The sequence below is a fragment of the Falco punctatus genome (assembly GCF_963210335.1).
Source record: "Falco punctatus genome assembly, chromosome: 3".
Taxonomy (NCBI): Eukaryota; Metazoa; Chordata; class Aves; order Falconiformes; family Falconidae; genus Falco; species Falco punctatus.
The window spans coordinates 113,063,755-113,086,949 of NC_137582.1; the positions used below are offsets into that span (position 1 = coordinate 113,063,755).

Consider the following 23,195-nt stretch of genomic DNA (forward strand, 5'->3'; position numbering starts at 1 on the left):
AGCCTCCGTGGGTCTCAGGGGCGGGGAGAGGTAGGCATGCAGTTGGTGTTAAGGGAGCTGGACTAAACCCACAGGTATCAGAGCTTCCTGGAGCGCCTGCTACACTTGACTATCAACCCGAGTCCTAGCATGCGCTGTCCGCTCCTGAGCGGTAGAAAAGGCAGGACCAAGTGCAAAGAACTCCCGTTACCGCAGTCTTCTTCAGGAGGCTGTGCTGACAGGGACGCTGGGTGGGATTGCTGACCATGCAGCACCCTGCATCTTGCGACCAGGTTCTGGATATGCTGCAGGAGCAAGGCTGGCAAAGGGCCTGTTCCAGGTGTGCATGGGGTCTGCAGCCTCAAGCCACACTCTGAGAGATGCCAAACTGACTGCAGCCAGCAACTTGCCTCCAATACAGAGAATCATGACCAAAAGACTTTGGGGAGGGGAGAGCAGACCGGGGGGGTGGGGGTTGCAGCACATGCGGGGGAGTGGGAGATCCCCTCCAGATGCTGCATGAAGCATCATCTCCCATACAGCCTCCTCTCAGAGCTCCCTTGTTGCTCTCACTAGGAACTGGGACTGCTCCTTGCCTCCCCTTCTCTTCTCCTGTGTTACCACTTGTCCCTTGCTAAGGCAGCTTGCCTTTCCACCACGTCAGCCACCACTCTGAGCACACAAGGTTCAAGAAGCTTAATAGATTTTGCTGTAGTTCATGTAGGCTAGAGGTGGATTTTTGAAGGGAGACACAAAGCTGAATTGTTGCCCATTTGTCCTTTTTGCAACAGGCCACCCACAACTATAAGCTTGCTTTTTAAAGCACTGCTTTCTTTGTATCTTGGATAGGGTATTCTTGGTCCCTCGTGCACAGGAAAAGTCCTACTGCTAGACTAGCTTGGAGAGATAACACAAGACTAATTCCTGCTCTGAAGGTCCCAGGGCCATGGAGTAAAGGAAACTGGTCAAAACAGACACTGCTCCACAGACGGCTCTTTTTTACACCCATTTTACACTCTAAACTTCAAGGAAAAGTATGTAACCCCTTTATCCTCAAGAGTTCAGATTTGCAGCTTCAAATATCCAAGGACCATTCTACAAGCTATTTGACTTTCATCTATGACCTGCTGCACTTGAACAGCTCTTAGCACCATTTCTATGCCCATGTATGTAACCTGCTTACGGAATAAGGATTCTGAGTCGCATCTATCTGTTGAAGAGGGACAGCGCATCAGCTCGTCCACAGCTCCCAGTGTTCACAGCTCTCCCAACTCACCCTCTGTTGGCAAATTCTGACAGAAAGGTTCCTATTCTTCAGGAGTCTGCATTGCTCTCACCCTTATCTTTTCAGTCTTCCACAGAAGGCTGAGAGATTAAAAGGGTGGAGATGAAGAAAAAACAGGCACAAAAACACAAGTAGGGGATGGAATGGCCCAGCACTGACAAACAGGCCAACACCCTGGCTTCCATTTCATATAAAGTATTTCTGACTTTATCCCTGCATAGACATCACCATGTCTATGTTTATGTCAGTGAACTAACTGGATAAAACAAAAGGAAGAGAACAATGTCACAGGAATCCTGGTGATGCTGAGAGCAAGGGAAAAAAGCCAAACACAAAACACAGCTTGGCCAGTGCTTCTGGAGACCAGTACTCAAAATTTAAAGCGAATGCAGGTGGGATAAGCACACACAACCCAAGCCATAGTGGGTAACGGGTCACAATATGAAGCCATAAAATGACCCAGCACATCCCATAGTGAGTGATGGCTCAGGATCAGTTATAGGCCTTAACTCGTTAAGATGTCAGCACAGCCTCTCCCTACACTGTACTTAGCTTGGATTTTGTCAATCAAAAGCCTTTTACACCTGTACTAATTCAGCACTGTGCACAGGCAAATTGTCCTTCTTTTCTACTGTTAATAAGACACAAAATTTTTTAAATTGCTAAAACCTAAAAGAGAAGGAGTGAAGACACATGTGAGGCAACTCAGCGGAAAAGAATTAAACAGTCTGGTATCTGCCGGTGGGAAGAGGGAATGCAATATTTCCTCAGTCATTTTCAAAGCCTCTGCATTGCTTGCAAAGGGACACCCTGTGCTGTTGTTTATTTATAAAACCTATAAGAATGTTGACCCAAGGCTATAACTTGAAGAAAAATAAACAGAGGACAAGTTTTCCAAATGCAGTCACAAACCCAAGAGAAAGAGGCTTACCAGTTAAGACCCTCTGCTGTTAGAGGCATGCAAAACACAGGAGAAGCCCCAGTACTTCTGAGCCGCTAAAAAGCCGTGCAAAACATGAACAATCCCCCTGGCTTAAATGCAACCAACACTACAGTTCTCTGTTCCAGGCACAGAAGTGGGGGGGGGGGGGGGGGGGGGGAGCGGTACATGTGAGGGAGCCTGAATGGGACCAGGGGCACTCCCAGTGCCTCCCTTTGTTGGCAAAGCTAGTCTTCCTAGGCCCTTAGGGTTTTTGTTTTGTCTTTTTGACTAACTGATGAAGAGAGATGCTCCTACAAGCAGTGATTCAGAGCAAGGCCTTCATCTAAATGCTCTGAATCATTCTTTGGAAGAGATCATCTTTGCTGATAATTGAAGGGGCCTCTGGGCTACCAGAGATTATTAACTCTTCTGTGGCATTCACATCAAGACATCCACATAAGACCTAACTATTTGCTATTGGGACTGTAGCTAGTTATCCAGAACTGCTCAAAAAGCGGGCAAGGCAGGTGCAATAAGGAGAATAATCACAGAATCGTTTAGGTTGGGAAAGGCCTCTAAGATCATCGAGTCCAACCATGAACCCGGCACTGCCAAGCCCACCACTAAACCACATCCCTAAGCACCACATCTACATGGATTTTACATAACTCCAGGGATGGTGACTCCAAGCCTCTTCCAATGCTTGACGCCACCCTTTTGGTGAAGAATTTTTTCCTAACATCCAACCTAACATCCATCTTGTCCTATCGCTTGTTATTTGGCAGCAGAGACCAACCCCCACCTCGCTACCACCTCTTCTCAGGGAGCTGTAGAGAGCGATAAGGTCCCCCCTGAGCCCCCTCCTCTCCAGGCTGAACATCCCCAACTCCTTCAGCTGCTCCTTATCAGACCAATGCCCCAAACCCTTCCCCAGCCCCGCTGCCCTTCTCTGGACATGCTCCAGCACCCAACGCCCCTCTTGTAGTGAGGGGCCAAAACCTGAACAAAGGTTTCAAGGTGCAGCCTAAAAGGAGGAGGCAGAACACAGCCCCTTACAACATGGTCTGCAATCCAAATACTTGGACCACAGAGAGTTCAGCCACGTGCATCTCTACTACTCTTACAATGAATAAAATAAACTCCACCTACATCTGACTGGGCCTGCCCACAGGCCCCATCATGTTAACACAAATTAACCAAGCCCAGCATGATGTGGGATCCTGCTGGCAGGTGGCAAGGAGGAGAAACCACTGCCAGTAAAAACTGCAGTTGAACTCATACTGTCATCTCCGTTTGCAGACTTCTAGAATCTCCCTTCAGCACTGCTACAACATGTATTTATTGTTCCACTTTCCAGAGGGGATGGAGATGCAGAGGCCTCTTGCCACAGCCCTGTCTCAGCCCCACCGGGGGCGGTCCCCGAGGCACGGACGCCGGTGCCAACACACCACCTACCGGCAATCGCAACGGGCCGCAGCAAACCACCAAGTGCCGGCACAGAAACCTCTCTTACCAATTTACACAGGCTGCTAAAGGTAATAACCCATCAACCCACTGGAGAGAGAGAAGACAAAGCTCTTTACCCTTCCATGTGTCCTCAAAAGCTTGATACGCCTGTATATTGTTTTAAGAGAGATAAAAAACCAAGAGATGAACCAATGTAACGTTCCTGCATCTGTAATTACCTCAAATAATTTGACAAGATTATTAGTATTTCTTGATGTGCAGAACTCCTGTGCCCATTTACTCGCATCGTTCATCTTAAAATAGGATTTTTGATATTTTGTATTCTGTTTCAGAGTATCTACTGCCTAAGAGACATTCAGCATTTCATGCGTCATCTACAACTTTTTATCCATTGCAAAAAGGCACTAGCACGCTACTGAATTTAGTTTTGCCTGCCTTACGATCCCACAGCACAGCTCCTTGCAATCAAAGTCTCACAGATACAATGAGACTTATAGCAGCTGTACCCTGATAGTTTAATGAACATCGTTTGTTTCTCTGTAAAGTTTCAGAGTCAACTGGTATATGTAGCCACGTACATTTCACACTGGACAGGGATAGTATTTTCTTTACTGCAGCACTGCCACTATCACTTCAGAACTTCGCCACACAATCCCAAGAAATCTGTCTCTTCAAAATGTGGTGCTCAAAGATCAGGAAATAAAATTTATCTTAGGACTTGGAAGTCTGGTTTCTAATACACAGTACTGCCTTTCCGGATTTAGCCCCATCCATATCCATTTCCTGTTCTTCAGAAACCCAACGTATAAACAGAGCTCTTGCTATATATTTGTAATTACACAGATCTTGAAATGGTATCTCTGTTGTCTCTACCGCAGCTGTTGAATAAAACAGAGGCTTATCCACTGACCACAATTTCCTTTTCTAGAGAGCAAACATTTCTGGGATAGAAATGACAGGGGCCTGAACACTGTAGCTGTGAAGACTATTACACACAGAAGTCTTCTGGTAAACTACAGTTGTAATTAAACACATCCACAAGTTAAAAAACAGAACTGCTGCAGGAAATCCTGAAAATAAGGGAAAAAAAACACCCTAAAAACCCCAAAGCACACCCCCAAACGCCGAGAACACCTCCCTCCCCCAACTCCTTTAAAAGCCAAAGTTAATTGGAAGATCATTTACTCAGAGAATTGCACACAGAAGTGAAGGATAAGATAGTCTTTGAAGGACTTCACATATATACAATAGACCTAAATCAGCTACTAAATCAGCAAAGACAGGGGATTAATAATTAAATTAGCAGTTCCCAAATTTAAGTGCAACTGTAGAAGTTCAAACCAAGACACTTTAAAATACTTGATATTCAAAAATCTTGAGAGCATCATATGTCTGGGGCCCAAATTCACTAGTTAGTTTTGAAAACCTTGGACCAGATGTAGCTAATAATTTCCACTGTGCTCATCACCTCTTGTGTGAGAATTGATGCTTCAGACACTAGACTCAGTGTCATCTGAAAGTTAAAACAGGAAATAACAACCCCCAAAAGCCACAAAACCCAACAATAAAGTCCACTTTTGAGTACGGCATGTCTATTTCTTGTTACGTGCAGGATTACACGAGCTGGACAACACATGCGATAAGCGCTTATTTAGTTCTAAGCTGCGGTAAACGGTAGCGGATATAAATCATCCTCTTGTTCCACCTGTCTCAGTGGGGTCTTGGCCTGGGACGGGGCCTGCAGCCCCCCCGCCCCAGCCTTGCAAGGCCCACGCCGCCCAGCGCCTTGTCAGACACCCGCGCACTTTGCCTCAGCCTGTAAAACTCGCTGTGTGCTCCTCATAACCCGCTATGTTCAAGGGAATAACCGGGCAGGAGCGATCTTCGCTTAAAGGCACACAGCAGCACCTCACCCACGCGCTTGGTGGGAGCGTGTCCCAGACTGCGCCCGCGGCCGGGACACAGAGCCCCCTCATGCCCTCACGGCACCCCCGGCCAGGGCGCAGAGCCCCCTCACGGCACCTGCCGCTGGGACGCAGAGCCCCCTCACCCCCCCGGCCGGGACGCAGAGCCCCCTCACACCACCCACACACACAGAGGCTGCTGTGGGAGCCCCAAACCACCAGCACTCACCCCGCCTGTCCCCCGGCAGCTCGCAGGTGGCCCCGTGCCACAAGCGGCCCCTGCACCAGGCCCGGTTTCCACAGAAGCGGGCACCTCGCAGCCAGCACAAGCTGGGCAGCCCCACGAGAGCCCCAGCACCCGCAGAGAAGGTTCTGGGCCTTGTTAGCGCAGACAAGCTGCAGCTGCGAAAGCTCCCAGGTGCCGGGCAGCTGCCCTGCACACCGCACCCCCCCCACACCTGAGGGAAATCATTCTCTGGCCCTTCAGAAACTAAAGCAGCTGTTACCCCCCCCCCCCCCCCCCCAGGAGAGAGTATTCCACATTGCAAAAAACCCAAACAAAGAGAGAAGCCTTCTCAAACAGCCGCTTTTGGGGCCCGGGTGGGCTGGCCATACTGTGGCCCTTACTGTATCCGCACAGGAGGGTGCGATCAGTACAGTTAGGGTGGCCCAGACACCCTGCTGAGAGCCTGCAGGTTACAGGAAACCAGCAAGGAGCACCCCGAGACCCCCGTGCACGCAGCCAGAGCAGCACCCAGAGACCCCCGTGCACGCAGCCAGCCTCCAGCCCCACACACCACCTCCCCGAGGAGCCAGGGTGGCTCCAGCAGGGCTCTTGGCAAAGCCCAGGAGGGAGAAGCACAGGTGTTTGACTGGCACTGAGCCTGCCGGAGGAGAAGGCGCTTCCCTGAGTGTGTGACTGTTGGTTCTGCAGTAGCTGAATCAGCGACCAGAAGCTGTACTAACTGGCAATACATTCAACGAAATAAGAATTCCCCAAGTCAAGACTGTCTGCCTGCAAAGGAGACCCCTTGCACTGGGCCTTCACCTGGGACGTGGAACACGAGGAAATCCCTTTCTTGAGGATTTGGGGCCAGAGTGCAATGGAGGCAAAGCCAGGGTGCCTGTCCCAGAGGCGCTACAGCTAAGGCCACAGGGAAAACCCTGAGCAAGTCTCCTCCGAGATTCAATTTCTTTCTACTTCAAGCTCTTGAGATCCATGTACGAAAGTGCACACACGCACACAGAAAAGCAGACACTTCCACTCTTCACCAGTTATCTACGCAACAGAGAAAGTGAGGGTCCAGGTCCATCTCACAAAGGCTGGCTACACCATACTCTGAAGGCAGGACGGCACAATTAGTTTACACCTGAAGGCACAATGAGTCTAAAAGTTCACACATAAGCACAACCAGTTCTTGCACGACAGCAAAGTTACTTTATGCGTGAGCAAACAACTGTTATTTAATACCTGACCAAATAGTTAGTTAATGCATGAGCACACAGTAAATTTCATGCATGACTCTGGAAATCTTCACATTTACATATTACCTATCATGGAATAGGAAGGAGAAGTACCAAAAGAAGAAATACTGGGTCTGTGCTAATTCTAGCTATACTGTGCCCTGAAGGCAATTCTATTTGAATCAAAACAATTATCCAAGAAAAGCAATTTGTTCTTCATACGCACACCTCCATTCATTATTTTAGAACAAAATGGGAGTCCTTTAGAAGGAAACGGGTATTACTCTTTCAAGCTCCAAAGAGTAAGGTCTGTTTTACGGAAGAGACAAACATCAGCTGAAACATCATCATACTCCAGAACCTGCACATGGTGCTTCGCTGATAAAAGCACCTGCAAGAAGCACACACAGAGAAAGTCAGACTTTCAGAAACCCTTCCTATTTTCCTAATTCTGTGCACAGTGGAATTAAACGGGAGTGCAGAGCTAAAACTTAATACCCAAAATTCAGCAGCTGTAGTTTCACATACATGTACTGTTCACCTATGCTCTAAGGCACAGCAGGGATGTAAAAAATGTGCCAAAACAGAACAGGACCATGTGTTATTTACAACAAAACACCTAGAACAATTTGTTTCAATTGCATACAGGCTTACCACCATCTTCAAGATGCAACAATTTTACATACTTGCATTCTACTTTGGTACTGAACTGATTTTATAACCAAAGGTCAAATACGTTTTTTTTCAGGTATAGCAAGTGGTTTAGTGTTCAAAATTATCAGGAGCTACATGAAAAATGAGACTAAATGAAAACAAAGCAACCTCAAAAATTGTAAACCTGCGGCATCTTTAACACATTGGTGTTCCTTAAGAACAACCGTAAAGTTGTTGCCCCAAGTAAATCTACTGGTATTTCCAGCACTGCTTGTATCATGTTGCTAGAAGTTAAAATGACCTTCAGAATCACTTTGCAAGTATAAGAAAGTATAAAATAACAGCTACAAAACTGGATTTAAGTTGCACCTTCTTTCAAGGATCATGAAGGAAGCTTCAAACTAGTTTAAGTGCCTTCTGAAGCCACAACTCTTAGTAAGTACTATTAAACAAGTCATAAAATAAAACATCCAAGTAGTGCTGCTCCTCACATAACGGTGATTGAACTCTTCCTTCCCTTAAACTTAAAACACAGTTTGTACTAGAAGCGTATTTTGTCTCTGAATCCTTATTTTTGAGGTAAAAGCATAGAAACTACTTTGAAATCAAAACAGGGAAAGACCCTTATGTAAGTAATTACAGCATCATTTGTAAGAAACGTGTTAACGAACATATGGAAACACATCTAACAAGCATCGTATGAAGCGTATGACAAATCCCAGGTAGATTCACTTTAAACACAAATCCACGAGATTCCCAGTATTACTCCAAAAATCTTTGTGTTTTGGGGTCTTTTCCTATATATACCACCCCCGCCAAAACAAGCAGTACCACATACATTGCTTTTCCCATAGACCCGTAAAGAGAAGCTACAAAATGAGGTTAAGGGCAGCGGGCCGAACTGGAGCCCTGCAGAAGCGAGCCCCCCGCCCGGAGCAGCGCTGCGCCAGCCCTGGCCCCCCGCGGCCCCAAGGGAACGGGCCGCCCCCTCCCCAGCCGCCCTCCGGGCGCTGCCGCGCGGCTCTCGGCGGTCTCCGGTGCGGCGCGGACGCGGCGGGCAGCCCCCACGCGCCGGGGCTCGGGGCTCGGGCAGCGGCCAGCGTGCCGAGGGCCACGGCCGCCCGCGGAAACACGCCGCGGTAAGGCGGGGGCTGCTCCGCCGGGCCTGGGGGCCGCCCGCCGGGCAGGCGCGGCTCGGGGCGGGCCCGCACAGCCGCGGCGACGGGCGCCAGGCGGGAGCTGGGCGGCTGGGGCCGCGGGTCGCCTCGCCCCCGGCGCCCCCGAACCCCGTCGCAGCCGCCCCCCTGCCCCCGGGCGCCACTTTGGCCCCGCCGCCCGAGCAGGGGGGCCCGGCCGGCGGCGCCGGCAAGGGGCAGCGTGGCCGGTAGGGCCAGCGGAACACAGTGATTCCTACCGCTCGGCGAGGACAGATGGCAGCGCCCGGCGCGGCCTGGCCCGGGGCGCGGGGGAGGGAGGGAGGGGGGGGAGGGGGCGCGGGGGGGGCGTCGCGGCCCGCGCCACAGCGCGCGCACCCCACGGGGGCCGCACTCGCGCGTGCACCGCGGCTCACCGAACGCTGCAAGACACATCCGCAGGTAAGGGATTATTAAGCGGGATAACGCCCGTAATTTAATTAAAACACACGCCCTTCTTTGACGAGTGTTTCTTTGAGCACCCTCAATTAATTAAAAAAAAAAAAAAAAAAAAAGTCAAAACCCCGCCACCAACCCTCAATTAACTACCACCCCCCACGACTCACTAGTCTGGAAGGAATCGGCTCCACTTTTCCAAAGGCTGGAGCGAGCTAAGAAACAGAAGGAAAACACTGATGGCTACCAGGCTGTTGTCCTCAGTTTACAAAAATCAGCACCAGTAGCTCCATAGTGGGGGGGTCGGACAATGCTGTCACATCTCTCACTTTAAAAATACGGCACCGGTCTTTGAACAGAAAACTTTCACTGGGCTGGATGGAAATATTTCAATTATTAAGCATGAAACATCCCTACTGGTTATAACAAACCTGCCAACAGCAGGAGGAGGAAGCTCTTTGATGGAACACAGAAGACTGACCTGTACGACCACAGTTTAGTTCTTTTTCCTCTAGCCCTGTGTACAGGAAAAGAAAGTAAACAGAACACCACTGCTGAAAATAAAACCAGACTGCAGAGCCAAACAAGTCTCAGCACTGGAAGAAGAGGGGGAGAAAGGAAGAGCGTCCGAGATGTGCATCCCCTCCTGCACAGCAACGCACAGAACTTCTCCAGGTATTTCAAGACAAGACACAATGCATTGCCAGGTCTTAAAGTAGCAGCACATTTTAACAAAGTAAAACATGAGTCATGGAAGCATAAACGAGGAAAACTACAGACTTTGAAGACTGTGATTAGAAAGCCTACATCTAAAAGCTTATGCCACCTGTCTTTCACTTTACATTACAAAACAAAAACATAAAGACCACAAAATAACACATAAAAGCAAAATCCTGGAAAGCTTCTCGGCCCCCAGCTCACAAAGAAAAAAATCCCTTAAGTGCCAAATGAGTACATATAACCGGACCACCCCAACATCTCGCGACAAACTCTGGGGCGTCACTGAATGTCCCTTACCTGTGCCCAGTACTCACCCATATAATCGTCTTGGCTTTCTTGCTGACATAGGCACGTTTGGGAGAGGACTGGATGAGGACCAAAGCACCTGCATTCAGTACCTCACTTACACCCCTCCTCCCTGCCTACCAAAGTCCTGAAAAACCAGACGAAATAGTGCTGGTGTTCCCACGCGACCCTACAGTCATCAGCTGATGTCAAGGGTTCTAAGGAAACAGGTATGTCAATGACAGTCCCTACCCTACAGGAGTTTGAGACAGCAAGGCAAGGTCCCCGTGGGGGTGCAGCTGCATCCGGGGAGAAGTTCAGAACATCAGTTAATGGCAGGAGACGACTTGCCTTGTAATTGATGGAAAGCCTTCAAAGCATTAACAACGTACTTCCCCTTCCATCTCCGAATCATGGTCATGAGCTTCTCCTTGCTTTGGGGAAGCTCAGAAAGCTTTCTGCTTTTCTCTTTGTTTTTGCTAGCTTTAATAGAGCGAAGAGACCAAAGTTAATTTGACCAGACAATGCACACCCAAACACAAATACTGTCCTCCCTTTCCACCCAGAATATTTAGCTCCCCAGAAACAGAATCAGACTAGGCCAAAAAACTTATCCGTTTTTATTTTTTAAAGAAAAATATTCCTCTTTAAACACAGCATGAACTAAAAACCTCTGAGGAACAGCTTTTCCTCCCTTGGAGCGCATTTAACTAAACTGTACAGTGTTCGAGCTCCCCAAACAAGTATACACACGTGACATACAGTCTCTTTCACGGGAAGTAAGGTTTAGGACTCAGAATTATTGTTCTCACCCTTCTCTAGATACCCATTCCATCCAGAAGTACTCTGTCCCTTACTCCCACCCCAAGGACACAGTGATGGTAACTTCTGGATGCAATGTATATTTAAAAAACAAACAAAAGTAAGTATTGGCCAAATTGGCCCTTTCTAGCCTTCTAACAAAAGTCTGTGAGAGAGGTTGAGACCATAGTTATTTCAAGGAACGGTGCTTGGAAGAAAAAATATAGCAGCATCCACAGGCAACACAAGCCCTTCATCCCAACTGCCTTGTTTTAAGGAACCCAGTCAGTTCAGCAGTGTTTTACAGATGTTCCCATCACCCAAGAGGGAGTAGGAATAAAACATTCACAGGCCAAGTCTGTTGCTTGCACAGACAGCCTACAATTCAGGAATCTGGCCTATGTATGCCAGCAATGAGGTTTTTATCCCACATTGCCACAGTGACCAATATCATGTCTAAGACTTTATGTAAAAAGATATGATGACCTTCAGAAATCAGCAACTCATTCTACCAACTCTCTCCAACCCATTAGATGGGTACATGCATAGTATTTGTCCCATCTGCGAAACTACCCTGACTGCGGAACTGGAACCAGACTCTAAAATCCAAATTCTTTCTAGTTCAGAACAGCAAAATCATCTGAAGTCTCTGTGAGGCCTCAGAACATGCCTAACAAGCCTGTATCCAAAGAAAAAGTACCGGGGCATTTTCAAGGGAAGGTAGGTCATGGAAAAGGTCTGGAAATGGAGCCCATTTATATCCCACCTGATCATTAACTGTTAGAGTTATTAAGTAACTCACATCTTTATCAGATCATTGTTTTAAAGATCTTTTCCATTCCATACATTCCAACAGATTTTACAGTAGGAAAAATATTAGAAAAATAAAATTTCACCCCTGAACAACACTGTATGAAGATCAACACCATCAGTCACAAAGATTTTTACAGGGGGACCAGATAGTCTTTTGTTTCCTCCAAACCAGCTTCACATAGAAAACAGCAGCAAGATAGACACAGTATCTAAGAGCTAGATTAAGGCCAACCATATAAAGACAAACATAGGCTCAGATCCTTTGAAATGAAGAAACCCTCCAAATGTTATTATACATATGCATGCACACGTGCACGTGCGCACACACATGTATACTCGTGTGTACTATTCAAGCGAAGGCTTCACAGCTGTGAAAGCACCACTGGAGAGTGTTCTAGCACCAGAATGAAAAAGTTGGTTGTCTTCCCTCTTCAGCAATAAAATCCAAAGTCTTTATCTTGCTTTGGACAAGGTCACCAAATACCCTTCCAAGAACAGTTTCAGTGAGCAGATTCAGAAGTGCTGTGACAGGTTTAAGTGTTCCTGTTCTGGAATATGGTCAAGAAGAGGTGTGTTTGGAGGCTGCAGCTCCTTGGATGCTGGAAAGGAGGAGAAAATTTGTATTGCAATCTGGCAGAGACAGAGACCAGCTTGGGCTCCAGGTGAGTGCAATGGTAAAACTCAGGGCAGACTGGAAGGTGAAAGTGGAAAGTTTGCATACATGAAGTCACAGTGCACATCTGTTGGCATAATAAAGACAAGCAAACCCACAGCGTTTTCTGGCAGGTTTGTCTCTGTATAGGAGGCCCCTGGGTATGCTGGAAGTTAGGACAAGGATCTGTGAATGGGATGTCACACACTGCACCAGGACATCATGACACTCAGACAGCAGAGTCTAAACAAAAGCTTGTTAAGTTGGTCTGCTAGCACCTTGCCTATACACACGCTCAAATGAGCCTGCAGAAGCCTGTAAAAGGGGCAAAAATCTCTTAACAGCTTGGTTATGGGTCCAGTTTGGCTACAAGTAACAATTCACGCGAGTTACAAAAGAAGTAATCATCAACCTGCAGTACATCTTTCTGCTGCAGGTCTCTATCCTGGATCTAGGCTTTTGTGCACGAGGTGCTGGCTGTGCAGCCCTTTACCAACACCCTAAACAGGCTGAGAGAAAGGTGCAGAGTCAGGAATGACACCTCTGCAGTCTCTCAGATCAGCACCTGTGTTAGAAGAAGCAGAGTAGGCCACGAGCAGCCCTCGCTAACAAGGGAGGATGGGGAGCAGCTGCTGAAAGCGGGCTGCTAAAACAATGCAGGAAGAAATGGAAGAGATAAAGAGAGACTTAATTGTTCAGTGCTTGAATCACCTGCAGTAAAGCCCCATTTAATCCGTCACACATGCTGATGAGAGTCAGGCCATCACTCACATGATGTACTGAGACTGTGTAGGAACTCAATTAGCACATGCAAGACACAAAAAATGAAGTGAAAAGAAAGGTGATTGACACTTCGAGGCATGAATTTCAGGTTCAGAGCAGGGAATTACCAGCTGAGATACACTTTGTTTCTGTGCACATGCAAGAAGACTACAATAGAGGGAACAGCAGCAGAACTGAAAGGGAGTAAAAGACACAGTAAGCGTAACACTAATTCAAGATGCAAACACAGGACAACAGGGTGAGAGAAAGAGAAAAGAAGTTTGAGGTAAAGGAGCCCAAAGGAAGAGACAATAGCAAAACTCTTAAGAAAGTCAGTCCTACTTCAGGAACTATGCAGCTAACGTCAGTTGGCTCTCACCAGGTACCCCTAACATGTTGGTAAATCTCTCTGTACTTGGGATTTAAGAATCAAAACATCAAGATCAAGGTATTTGTTGTTTTTCCCCAAGATGCACTAAGTGACTTTGAGTATTTAGCATGATACTCTAAACGGCCCCTGAATTCTAAGCTATGCTGAAGACTCACCCAAAAGCAGAAGTGCCCAAATTATAAACGGCTTTTGAAAATCTAGGGCTACTTCCTTCAGGTTAGGAAAAAAAAGAACCTGTCCGGAAGGCTAAACTGTCCAAAAGCAGGTCTGACATTTCTCACTGAAAGCACCTTGGCATTTAACTAAGTAAGAAATATCTTAAATGGTTGCTCAGCAAATCCCAGTATCAGATTGAGGCATTAGGTTTCTGGATAAATGTATACAGACAGCTCCTCATGTATTTTCTAAATAGAACAGATTTGTGCGATTTACAGCAAGAACAAGCTATGCCACTCACTGCTTCAGTGAAACCACCAGCAGAGTTGTGAGCTGAAGCCCTTTGGCTACAGTGCAAAACACACAGGGATCCTTTCCTATAACAGAATTAATTGTAACAGAATTAATGCCTCCTGGGTAAAGCACGGTTTCCTCTTTCTAATGCAAACCACAAAAATGTCTGTCTGGGGTTTGCGCATACCTACAGCAACACAGTGCTGGCTGGAGGATGTACAGACAAAGTTTCTGAGAACCAGCATGACCAGAATGGCAACTGGTAAAAGCAGCCTCAGGGCACAGCCCAGGTTGGAAGCACATGGACATAAAAGATGCAAGAATATGACAGAGCAGCCAAGGTCACCCATGCGCTTAGACAAGCTTAAGGCAACTCGAGAAAATTCACTGATAATTTAGAGGAGAGTGCCAAAGGGAAGAGAGAAGAGGAACCACTGGGCAAAGAGGCTGGAAACACTGTGACAGCAACCAAAGCCCAGCACCAGCTACTACGCCATCCCCTTCTTCTCCAGCTCATTTGTTCTAATTCTCCTCATTTTACCAGCACCATCAGCACAAGGTTAATACGTCCGAAAAAAGAGCTGGGGGTAGGTTCCCAAAAATGTAGCTTGCACATTTTCAGGCTTGTGTCTCAGGTCAGTTCCTTTGAAAGAAAGCACATGGGCCACTTGACTGGCCTCTTGCTTTGAACTGGAGCTTTCTGGGAATTCTGCCTGCCACCTCCAGGGACAATCCTGGGATATGTTCTTGCTGGAAGTGATGGCAGCAGCTACCTGCATTCCTTGTCAGGACAGTTGAGCATACAGTAGTTTTTTTTAAAAAACAGCATGCACCAGTGGCATGGCCATTAGACATGAAGCCATGGTTGAATTCTTCTTGTCTCCTCAGAAGCAGGTGGAACCAGAAAGAAAGGGAGTGTTGGCACAAATCAGCGCAGGCTCCGGTAGACATAGGCTGATGTGAAGATAGCATTGACAGTCAGACTCACGGCTAGCAGTCCTCGGAGAGTGGCGTTACCAAAATGACCTTAGAAGGGGAGGACAACACAAAGAAAAAAAGGGAGGAGTAGAAAGAGATATTAAAGCATCAGTGAGATAAATAACAGCAAACATATGTTGTGCTCTTTCTCTCTCTTTGCCCAGCATTTTCACCATAAGCAGAAACTGCTGAAGCACTTTTCCTGTCAGGAAAGATTCCACTGCTCTCTTTGGTCCTATTTTCACCTCATTGCTCTTCTCAACACCCGCACCCCCACCCCTTTCCCTCTGTCTGAGTTTAGCACTCTGTCAGTATTCTTCAGACAGTCCAAAGAACGGGAACAGCCTTATTAAGGTCCTAGAACAGTAGGCAGAAGATCCATTTTGCTACTAGTTAGTTATTTGATCTCAGGACCAGATCACTACTGCAGCACAGGAAAGACCTCAGTTACCCTCACAGAAACGCTCAGACATGAAGTGCTCACACGGCTTGCACCTACCTCTCCAGCCTGCCAGATCTTCCCCTTTGGTAGTTGTGTCTACCACACAGGTAGATGAGTGTGATGAGTGATCCTCCTTTTTGATGGAATTATCGCTGCAAATACTGCCTCCTTCCATAGCAGATCTCCTATCTGCAAGAAGAAAAAGACATGAAAATTCAGAAGGCACCAGTGGAAGGCAAAAGTAGCAGAAGTTACTAGACTAAAGCTAAACGTGAGTAATGAATTGCCTGGTAATACTGTGAAAGGATTGAGGACAGGGGCTGGAAACAAAAGGCAAATCTCACTGCTGTGCAGCAGAAGTTGCCTGCATGTTTGACTCATACACTGTCCATATCAGCATCACCACATTTGTGGTAAAAGCAGTTATCCTAACAAGGGTGGAGACAGTGGCAGCGGTATCCTTGCAGCAGCACTAAGTAAAAAAAGGACATCTGTTTTGGCAGACAAGGCTCTCTCCAGGCCACTGCACTCTTAAAAGTGCTTTGGTAGCTCACCAGTCATCACCACCCGGGTTTTTCCTGAAGCTTTCCCATCTATCGCGTGGCCTAGATGACGCATGGCTTTGCTTGCAAGCCAGCTCCTTCCTACAAATGCATTTCCAGGAGTGCAGCAGGCTGCAAGCATACCATGCATTCCCCGCTCGCTGAGGTTCTTCTTTGGAAAGGAGGGCAACTCGGTGGCAAAGATGTTGCTGTCAGAGTGGGTGTGCTCCTCTGAGCTAGTTGGGGTGAGCAGTGCCTCATTCTGAGATGGGAAAAGCAGCAGTTTCTGGCCTTTCAGGTTCAGGCGGGCTGGGCTGATGAGAGGCCGGCGGTACCGCAAGGAACCTGAGCTGGACGTCACAGAGCCAGCCACAGACGGTGCTGGAGAGGGGATGCGGGAGGGAGCACAGCTGCCCGACAGCAGGGAGAAATGCTCTGAAATGGAAACGTCGCCGAAGAGAAAACAACGCGGTTATAGTCCCAATAAAATAGGCAGTTTTCTTTCACAATTCTACAAGAAAAGGGAACGGGAGTTGCAAACAGCCAACACATCTGGTACTAAAATTCTTTATTCGTTTGAGTCCCCACACTGCAAGACACAGAGAAATTCTACATGCACTTTGGTATGCTCAAGAATGACTTTGACTAGAGATGGGTTTATCAGGAGCCAGGTGAGCTCTCTCTCTGCTCAGCTGTGTCCATTCAGGAGAGCCTGCATTACACAGCCTGTTCTCCAGGTAAATTAACTATTCTGGCATGTCCTTTTAAAGGCTGTTGGGAAAGTGCATCAGGATGCGAGGAGGTTTGCACAGCAGCATTAGCCCAGGCTGCGATTGCATTTCCAGCAGCAAAGACTTAAGCAGAACAAACAGCCAAAGGGTCCATTTGGGGTCAGGAGGACAACAGACAGGTCACTGGAGGACATGGGAGCAAAAGGGCTCTGAGCAGACAGGGTAGCCAAATCAGCAGTTCCTCGGGCTGGGAAAAGACAGTTTCGAAGTCTCCTATCCAAGCAGTCTCAACTCAGCTGTAGAGCAGGGGAGGGACCCTTGCTTTGTCTCACTGATCTCACTGTGAGCTCTCCCAGGGAGAAGAACCCCAACACATACAGCACCGTATCTTAATGCAATCCCACTCTTAGTTGTAACTCTCTCTGCAGCATCTCTAACAGCAAAACTGACATTTTCACTGAGATGTGAGCAGGGGGGAAAGAACTAAACTTGGATCGTGTGTTTCAACCTGCTCACTGCAAATCCCACAAAGACAGTTGCTCCGGAAGGCCTAGTGCATCACCTGATGTGGGAGATTCCTTGGACTGAGACGACTGCGAGGCTGGTCGACTTCCACTGAACAAGTAGCCAGAATCTAAAAAGATAAAATGAAACAGTTTTAACCCAGCTAGCTCAGGTACTGGGGGTCTATCCTTCAGAAAAGTAACTGCATCATCTTATTGCCAGCCTCGGAAGGTGATGGGTGGTAAATGCAGGCAGGAAAAATGTCCCTGTTTTCCTGCGCAGGCTATATGCCAGCATCAGAATAATCCATGTTTCCCAGCTGCAGCCCAAAACCAAATTAAGACATCCTGCCCCAAAATGCCTGAAATGAAGAGTCTAAGTTCCTTTAGTGGGCCCCTTCCTCCCCTCACTTACAGAGTCCAGAGGGCTCTGCAGGTTCAGAACACTACTGCTGCTCTGACCTGCTGTGAAGCCTCTGGAGCTTGGGATATGTGACACATCCCACCAGGACCTTTATGCTGCTCTGAGTTGCTCTTTGCCTTCAAGGGGCAGTGAAGGCTGCTGTTCAGCAAAGACTTAAGGGGAGCTTATGAAAAGGCAGAAGAAAGAAAAGAGCTAAGCTTGCAGGGACTTACAGCTCAAATTATACTTGGAAAGGGTTCTGCCCAACAGCGCAGACGCCGTCCTGTTCACTGGGCACTATTCTGGGACTCTTCAGCTTCAAGACCATACCTCTTCTCAAGAACCCTCTCCTCTGATTTCAAATAATAGCAGACTACCTCTAGCTTTTAAAACAAGTGCACACTAAACCACGCTGCTGGTTTATTACTGGGCGCAACTGCTCCTCTCCAGTACCAGGTTAAAAGACAAATGTTTACAAGCAGTAGATCTGCAAACTGTCTGACTGCCAGAGGGAGCTGAGACCTGGAGGCCACAGCGAGATGGGCTGGGGTGTACCTAGCTGCTGCCTTACGCCTCCACGCCAGTGCATTTGTCACTGCAGAACTGGCTTACAGTAATTAATCTAATGTTGCATAGGAGTAGATGACAAGTATGCACACAATTTAGTTGCTGTGATGTGAAGGCAGCAACAGCTTCCAAAGGTGGTAACTTCTTCACCTGCTCCTAGTAAAGCTGCTAGATGACTTCTGAGTAACTCTGGCCTTCTGGTAATCAGTTAGTGACAAGGGAAGGCTTAGCTTTCCTTGGATGTAGAACAGCGTTAACGCTATTTCCCATCTGTTAGTTTCAAGCACAGCAAAACAGAGGGCTTATTGAGTTACTGGGAGAGAGTCTTTCCTTAGGCCTATAAATCTTCCCCAGATCACACAAAGCCCTTAGAAACAAAAGCAAATTTGCTTTCTAAAGCAGCTTCAACAGTTGGGCTAATGTGTATCAAATCCAGACTCAGGGAAGAGCCTGCCTTCAGCTCTGCTCCTTTCAGTGAGAAAATCAAACTACACAAAGCAACTAGAGGGAAGGGAGCAACTGCTCTTGCCTGATCAGTTATCCCCATGCTCCCGATTGCTTCCTAAAAGCTGCTCTTCTCCACCTTCCATGTCCAACCTCTCCTTCTGTCTCTCTCCCACACACAGCCTTGTAGCTTGTGCCATACTGCCACAAACGCCTGGAGAAGCCTCTGGCTTTCAGCAAACCCACAGCAGGCAAGCACTCGGTGAGACTTTTTGTTTCACCAAGATGGCAGTGGTGTGCTGCATGATTTCTTAATGCCAAAACCAAAATTACCAGTGCTGGATGCTCCTCTGCACCACAGAAGCAGCCATCCTTAAAGAGGACTGTAACGTGGATACATCGCAGCCCATTTCCTTCTGAAGGTACAACGGTACTGCTCCACTGTCACTTCCATTGGGCCAGAAAGTTTCATACACACTTACCTGCCCTGGCCAACGAGGGGATGGTACCCAGCGAGAGCGCCCTGTTGAGACGACCAGGAAGAGAAGAAGAAGAAGTCCTGCGTGGGGACCTGAAGAGCTGTTGGTTTGTCAGTTGGAGAATGCTGGGTGGTGTTGGGACAAAGAGAGATGTAGCAGAGGAAGGAAAGCCATTCCCAGTGCCTCCGGGAAAAAGAGTAATTGAATCCCCAGAAAGGTACCTGCAAATGACACGCATGACAAACATTTAGAAACGAGTACATTCCACTAACTCCCTCTCTCAGTTGTACTTCTTACATGAACACTTGCTTTGTTACCAGGTTTGTACCAATTTTTCAGTGCAGGAGTGCATGATATGTAGAATGCTTAAGAGCTTATGGGAATGTTCCTACACCTTTAAAACTGGGGAATGAAGAACTGCTCAAGCTCATTTAAATTTCTGTGCACCAATCTGTCCCACAATACGGTGTGGGAAAAAAATGGTGGAACAGTTTAGGAACTTGGGTGCAAATAGTCATAGTACCTCGGTTCTCTCCCTGGATAAGAAAATTACCCAGAGACCACCAAAATGCTTTATGGAGTCCAGATACAAACAGGAACAACAACAGAGTACATCTTAAGTTCATTATGTGCACATGCACAAAACAACATTCTTAGAAATGTCATGGCTGTGGGAAGCAAGTAGTTATCTACTATAGAGGAATGAAGCTGGGTTAACTAGCATTGATAATATACAGCTGTGGGCTGGCTTCGGGGGTGGCGGGTTGGCTGATCTAGACAAGGTACAGGTGTGGCTGGTTCTGTTAAGAGGTTGGGCAGCCAAGGAAGAGAGAGCAGCTGAGGAAGATCAGAGAGAAGAGGCAGAACACATGCCCTGGACAAGGCCAGGCCAGGCCAGGCCAGCAGAGGGACTGGCGTGAAGAGTGTGTTGGTATGTGATGGTAAAAGACCTTGTTGCAGCTGGCTAGTTTTGAGAGTGCTGCGACAACCTACTAGTCTTTTTGTGTTTAGAAACCAGAATCAACATCTTACCTCTAATGCTAGTAGGAATAAAAGTATTTTTATGGGTACCTAGATAAATATTTAGGTACAAGAGCTCTGTTTTACAACTAACCTTCAAATCTCTTTAATACATTTGCCTTTATTATACTTCTGTGAGGTAATGAAGACTCGCTACCCTCATTCTATTAGATGGGAAAGAAAAGCAAAAAGAAGCTAAGAGACCCTCAACAGTCAGATAAAATTCCTGTGATTGAGAGACACAAATCTGTGTTTCCAACCCTAAACTGCGGCCTCAACCATCACATTTTCCTTTCTCTGCATATCATAATTAGCTACAAATATGTACTAACATAGCAACTCAGAGGGAACTGTGCTCCTGTAGCATACACTGCAGAAAGTGTCTTGCTTCTAGTGCGCAAAAATCAATCTCTGTTACTGTGCCTGGAAAAAAATTAAATTGGCAATAACAATGGCTATTGTATTTCTAGGTCTATGAGTTGTTTTCAATGGGTTCCTTCCAAGTGAAAGAGTGGAGCTGCCAAACAGCATGTCCAACTTGAGAATGCAAGATGATTGCTGACAAAACCTACTAAGGGTACCTGTACGAGTTAGCTTGAGTTTTAGGTACTAAGACATAAACTGACTTCTGTTCCACTGGTAAAATAATTGTCTGAGAATTTGTATTTTAAACAGTTTTCGCAGCTAGTACTGCCACAGTATTTCACGCTCATTTACCATATGCAAATAAACTGCTATCCAATTAATTTCTGATACCCCCGTTTCATCACCTACTTTTGCAGTGGTTTAAAATGTAAAAATCAACCTAAGCTGAACAATCTGTCAAAAACTCACTCTATTTTTACCTGCTTTCTATTCTTCCTTGTGATCACATACTGATATTAGGCTCTGTGTACCGTTTATTTGGCTACGTTGCATCAGAAATGAGAAGTCAGATTTGGAGTCTCACTTGCATCCTCATACCATCAAAACGAGCATTCTAAGGAGGTCACAACGTTGAAAGTATAGGCATTTTGTATTATTTTTAACAATTGAATAAAATACTTGAGAGAAAGTCTAGAATATGAATGAGATTTCTCAAGGATCTCGTGTAAGATTTTAGAGGTAATACACTTGTCAAATAAGTCATGATGAAGTACTAACAAAGTATGAAGCGTATACATTTTAAAATGGAGATACCAGACTCTGCAGCCAACAACCAAGCCACAACATTTGGAGGTTTAATCTAAATTCTGATGAAAACAGAGACAGATGAGAGCCACAGCATGGCTCCTCTTCCGTCAGAGGAAAGCCAGTAGTAAATCGGAGCGTGAATGAACATACGTATCTCAGTCTTGCACTGTGAGGCGATTTATGCACGTGCCATTCTCTCTTGGAGATTAAAGAGGTGATGCAGCAATATTATGCAGTGCTAGCGTGTCCAGAAGTAGTTAAGATTACAATTTAAAATATCTTATAAAACTACTTATCTGCTAGTACGAGGCAGACATCAACAATCCCGACCAGCTTAATCAGGCTGAACAACATCTGAGCCAACCAGCTTCCTGGTACTTGCAAGCAGGACATGCCTTTAACAGCGGCAAGGAACTCGTCAGTCTCGCAGCAGAAACTGCCCAACCTCTTCAGGTTCCAGAGGACCTGGGAAGGGTGTCATGCTTCGCAAATGTGCAGTCCTTTAGTGCACATAGATATACATTTGCCCCACCACATATTCAGATGTAAATAGCAGAGGTACATGTCCATCTCAGCTTTGTAAGAGAAAATGAATGGGAAAGGAAATTAGAAGTGCAGCTCAGGACTATGCTATGAATCATCAGAAGGACTGATACCCACCACTCACTGTGCCATGTCTGTGAAGGGCCAAATCAGAGCGCCACCCGTGACCAACATAGCTCTTTTTTCCTAACTTTGCACCTTTTGTACCTTTGGGCTAAAGGATTCAACTTTACACAACTCCTTGCTGCAGTGGAAAACAGCTTATCTGACTTACTGGCTTTTGGTAGTTTTTCACTTAATGGGCTGGGAAACATTACAATCACTTATTGCTCACAACCACAACCTTTTTCCTAGGATTTTAACTTTTTCGGATGAGATTTCCACAGGCTCTGCTGCTCAACAGCCCCACTTCTCAACCTCACCAGCTTAGTGCGGTCAGATACTCTGGGCAGCTGAGGAATCATTGGTCTTGCACCATCCAGAAAAGGAATTTTTCTGGTTAGCAAAGAAGAGCTGAAGAATATTAAGCACAGCATATTAATGCCTTAGGGCCAAGTGCTGACCAAAGAACGGCTTCAGTATTGATCCACTCCAAACAAAGTAAATTCCTCAAAAATGTGCAAAATCCTATTCCTTTTCTATGCACTCTTCTTAGTGTTTGCCACTGTCACATCAAAGAGGGATAGATGCTGCTAAAAAACAGGGGTGCTGCCATGGGAATGCACTTCATGCCTGAGAATGGTCAGCTGAACTAAAATTTCTTTCAGAAGCAGATAAAAAAAAGGCAAAGAGATCAAGAGGATCGTAAGGCAGGATGCAGACACATCACAGCCCTAGTCTGGAGCAGTGCAGCTGTGTCTTTGCGCTCAGACTACTGCACTGCTCCAAGCCATTTGTGCAGATGATAATAGTGGGTCTGCTAACAGTGGAAAAAGTAACCAAAAAAAGGAAGAAGGAGGGAGAAAAAAAGAAAAAAAAAAAAAAAAAGAGGCTCTGGAGTCAGACAGTTTGTGGAAATAGTCAGGGCCCGGAAGCCGTTTATTTCAGAACTTGGTATTGCGAACATCAAGAATTGGGTATCTTAATTAGTGTTTACAATTATCACAGCATTACTAGACATTTGGGCACAACTCTGCTACACAGATACTTTAGAAATAAACAAACAGCAGGTTAAAGACTATCACATGGTATGGGACAGTACGCTGCCCTGAAGAAACACCTCCTGCCAGCAG

The 23,195-nt window shown here is 46.6% G+C and overlaps 2 protein-coding genes across 3 annotated transcripts in view; both read right to left on the reverse strand.

Moving 5' to 3' along the window:
- Positions 1 to 10,454, reverse strand: part of PIK3CD (phosphatidylinositol-4,5-bisphosphate 3-kinase catalytic subunit delta) — a 58,709-nt gene extending 48,255 nt beyond the window's left edge. Inside the window, exon 1 of the mRNA XM_080377925.1 lies at positions 10,299 to 10,454. The gene's annotated coding sequence lies outside the window, so the exon portion shown is untranslated. The remainder of the gene's footprint in view (positions 1 to 10,298) is intronic.
- Positions 10,455 to 10,873: 419 nt separating this feature from the next.
- Positions 10,874 to 23,195, reverse strand: part of TMEM201 (transmembrane protein 201) — a 29,279-nt gene continuing 16,957 nt past the window's right edge. The window contains exons 7-11 of one of the 2 annotated variants that reach the window (XM_080377936.1): positions 19,231 to 19,448; positions 17,394 to 17,465; positions 16,113 to 16,535; positions 15,616 to 15,747; positions 10,874 to 15,164 (exon numbers count right to left, since the gene is read on the reverse strand). In XM_080377936.1, coding sequence (XP_080234062.1) covers positions 15,067 to 15,164; positions 15,616 to 15,747; positions 16,113 to 16,535; positions 17,394 to 17,465; positions 19,231 to 19,448 — 943 coding nt within the window. In that variant the 3' untranslated portion in view covers positions 10,874 to 15,066. The remainder of the gene's footprint in view (positions 15,165 to 15,615; positions 15,748 to 16,112; positions 16,536 to 17,393; positions 17,466 to 19,230; positions 19,449 to 23,195) is intronic. The other variant, XM_080377937.1, reaches the window with a different exon arrangement.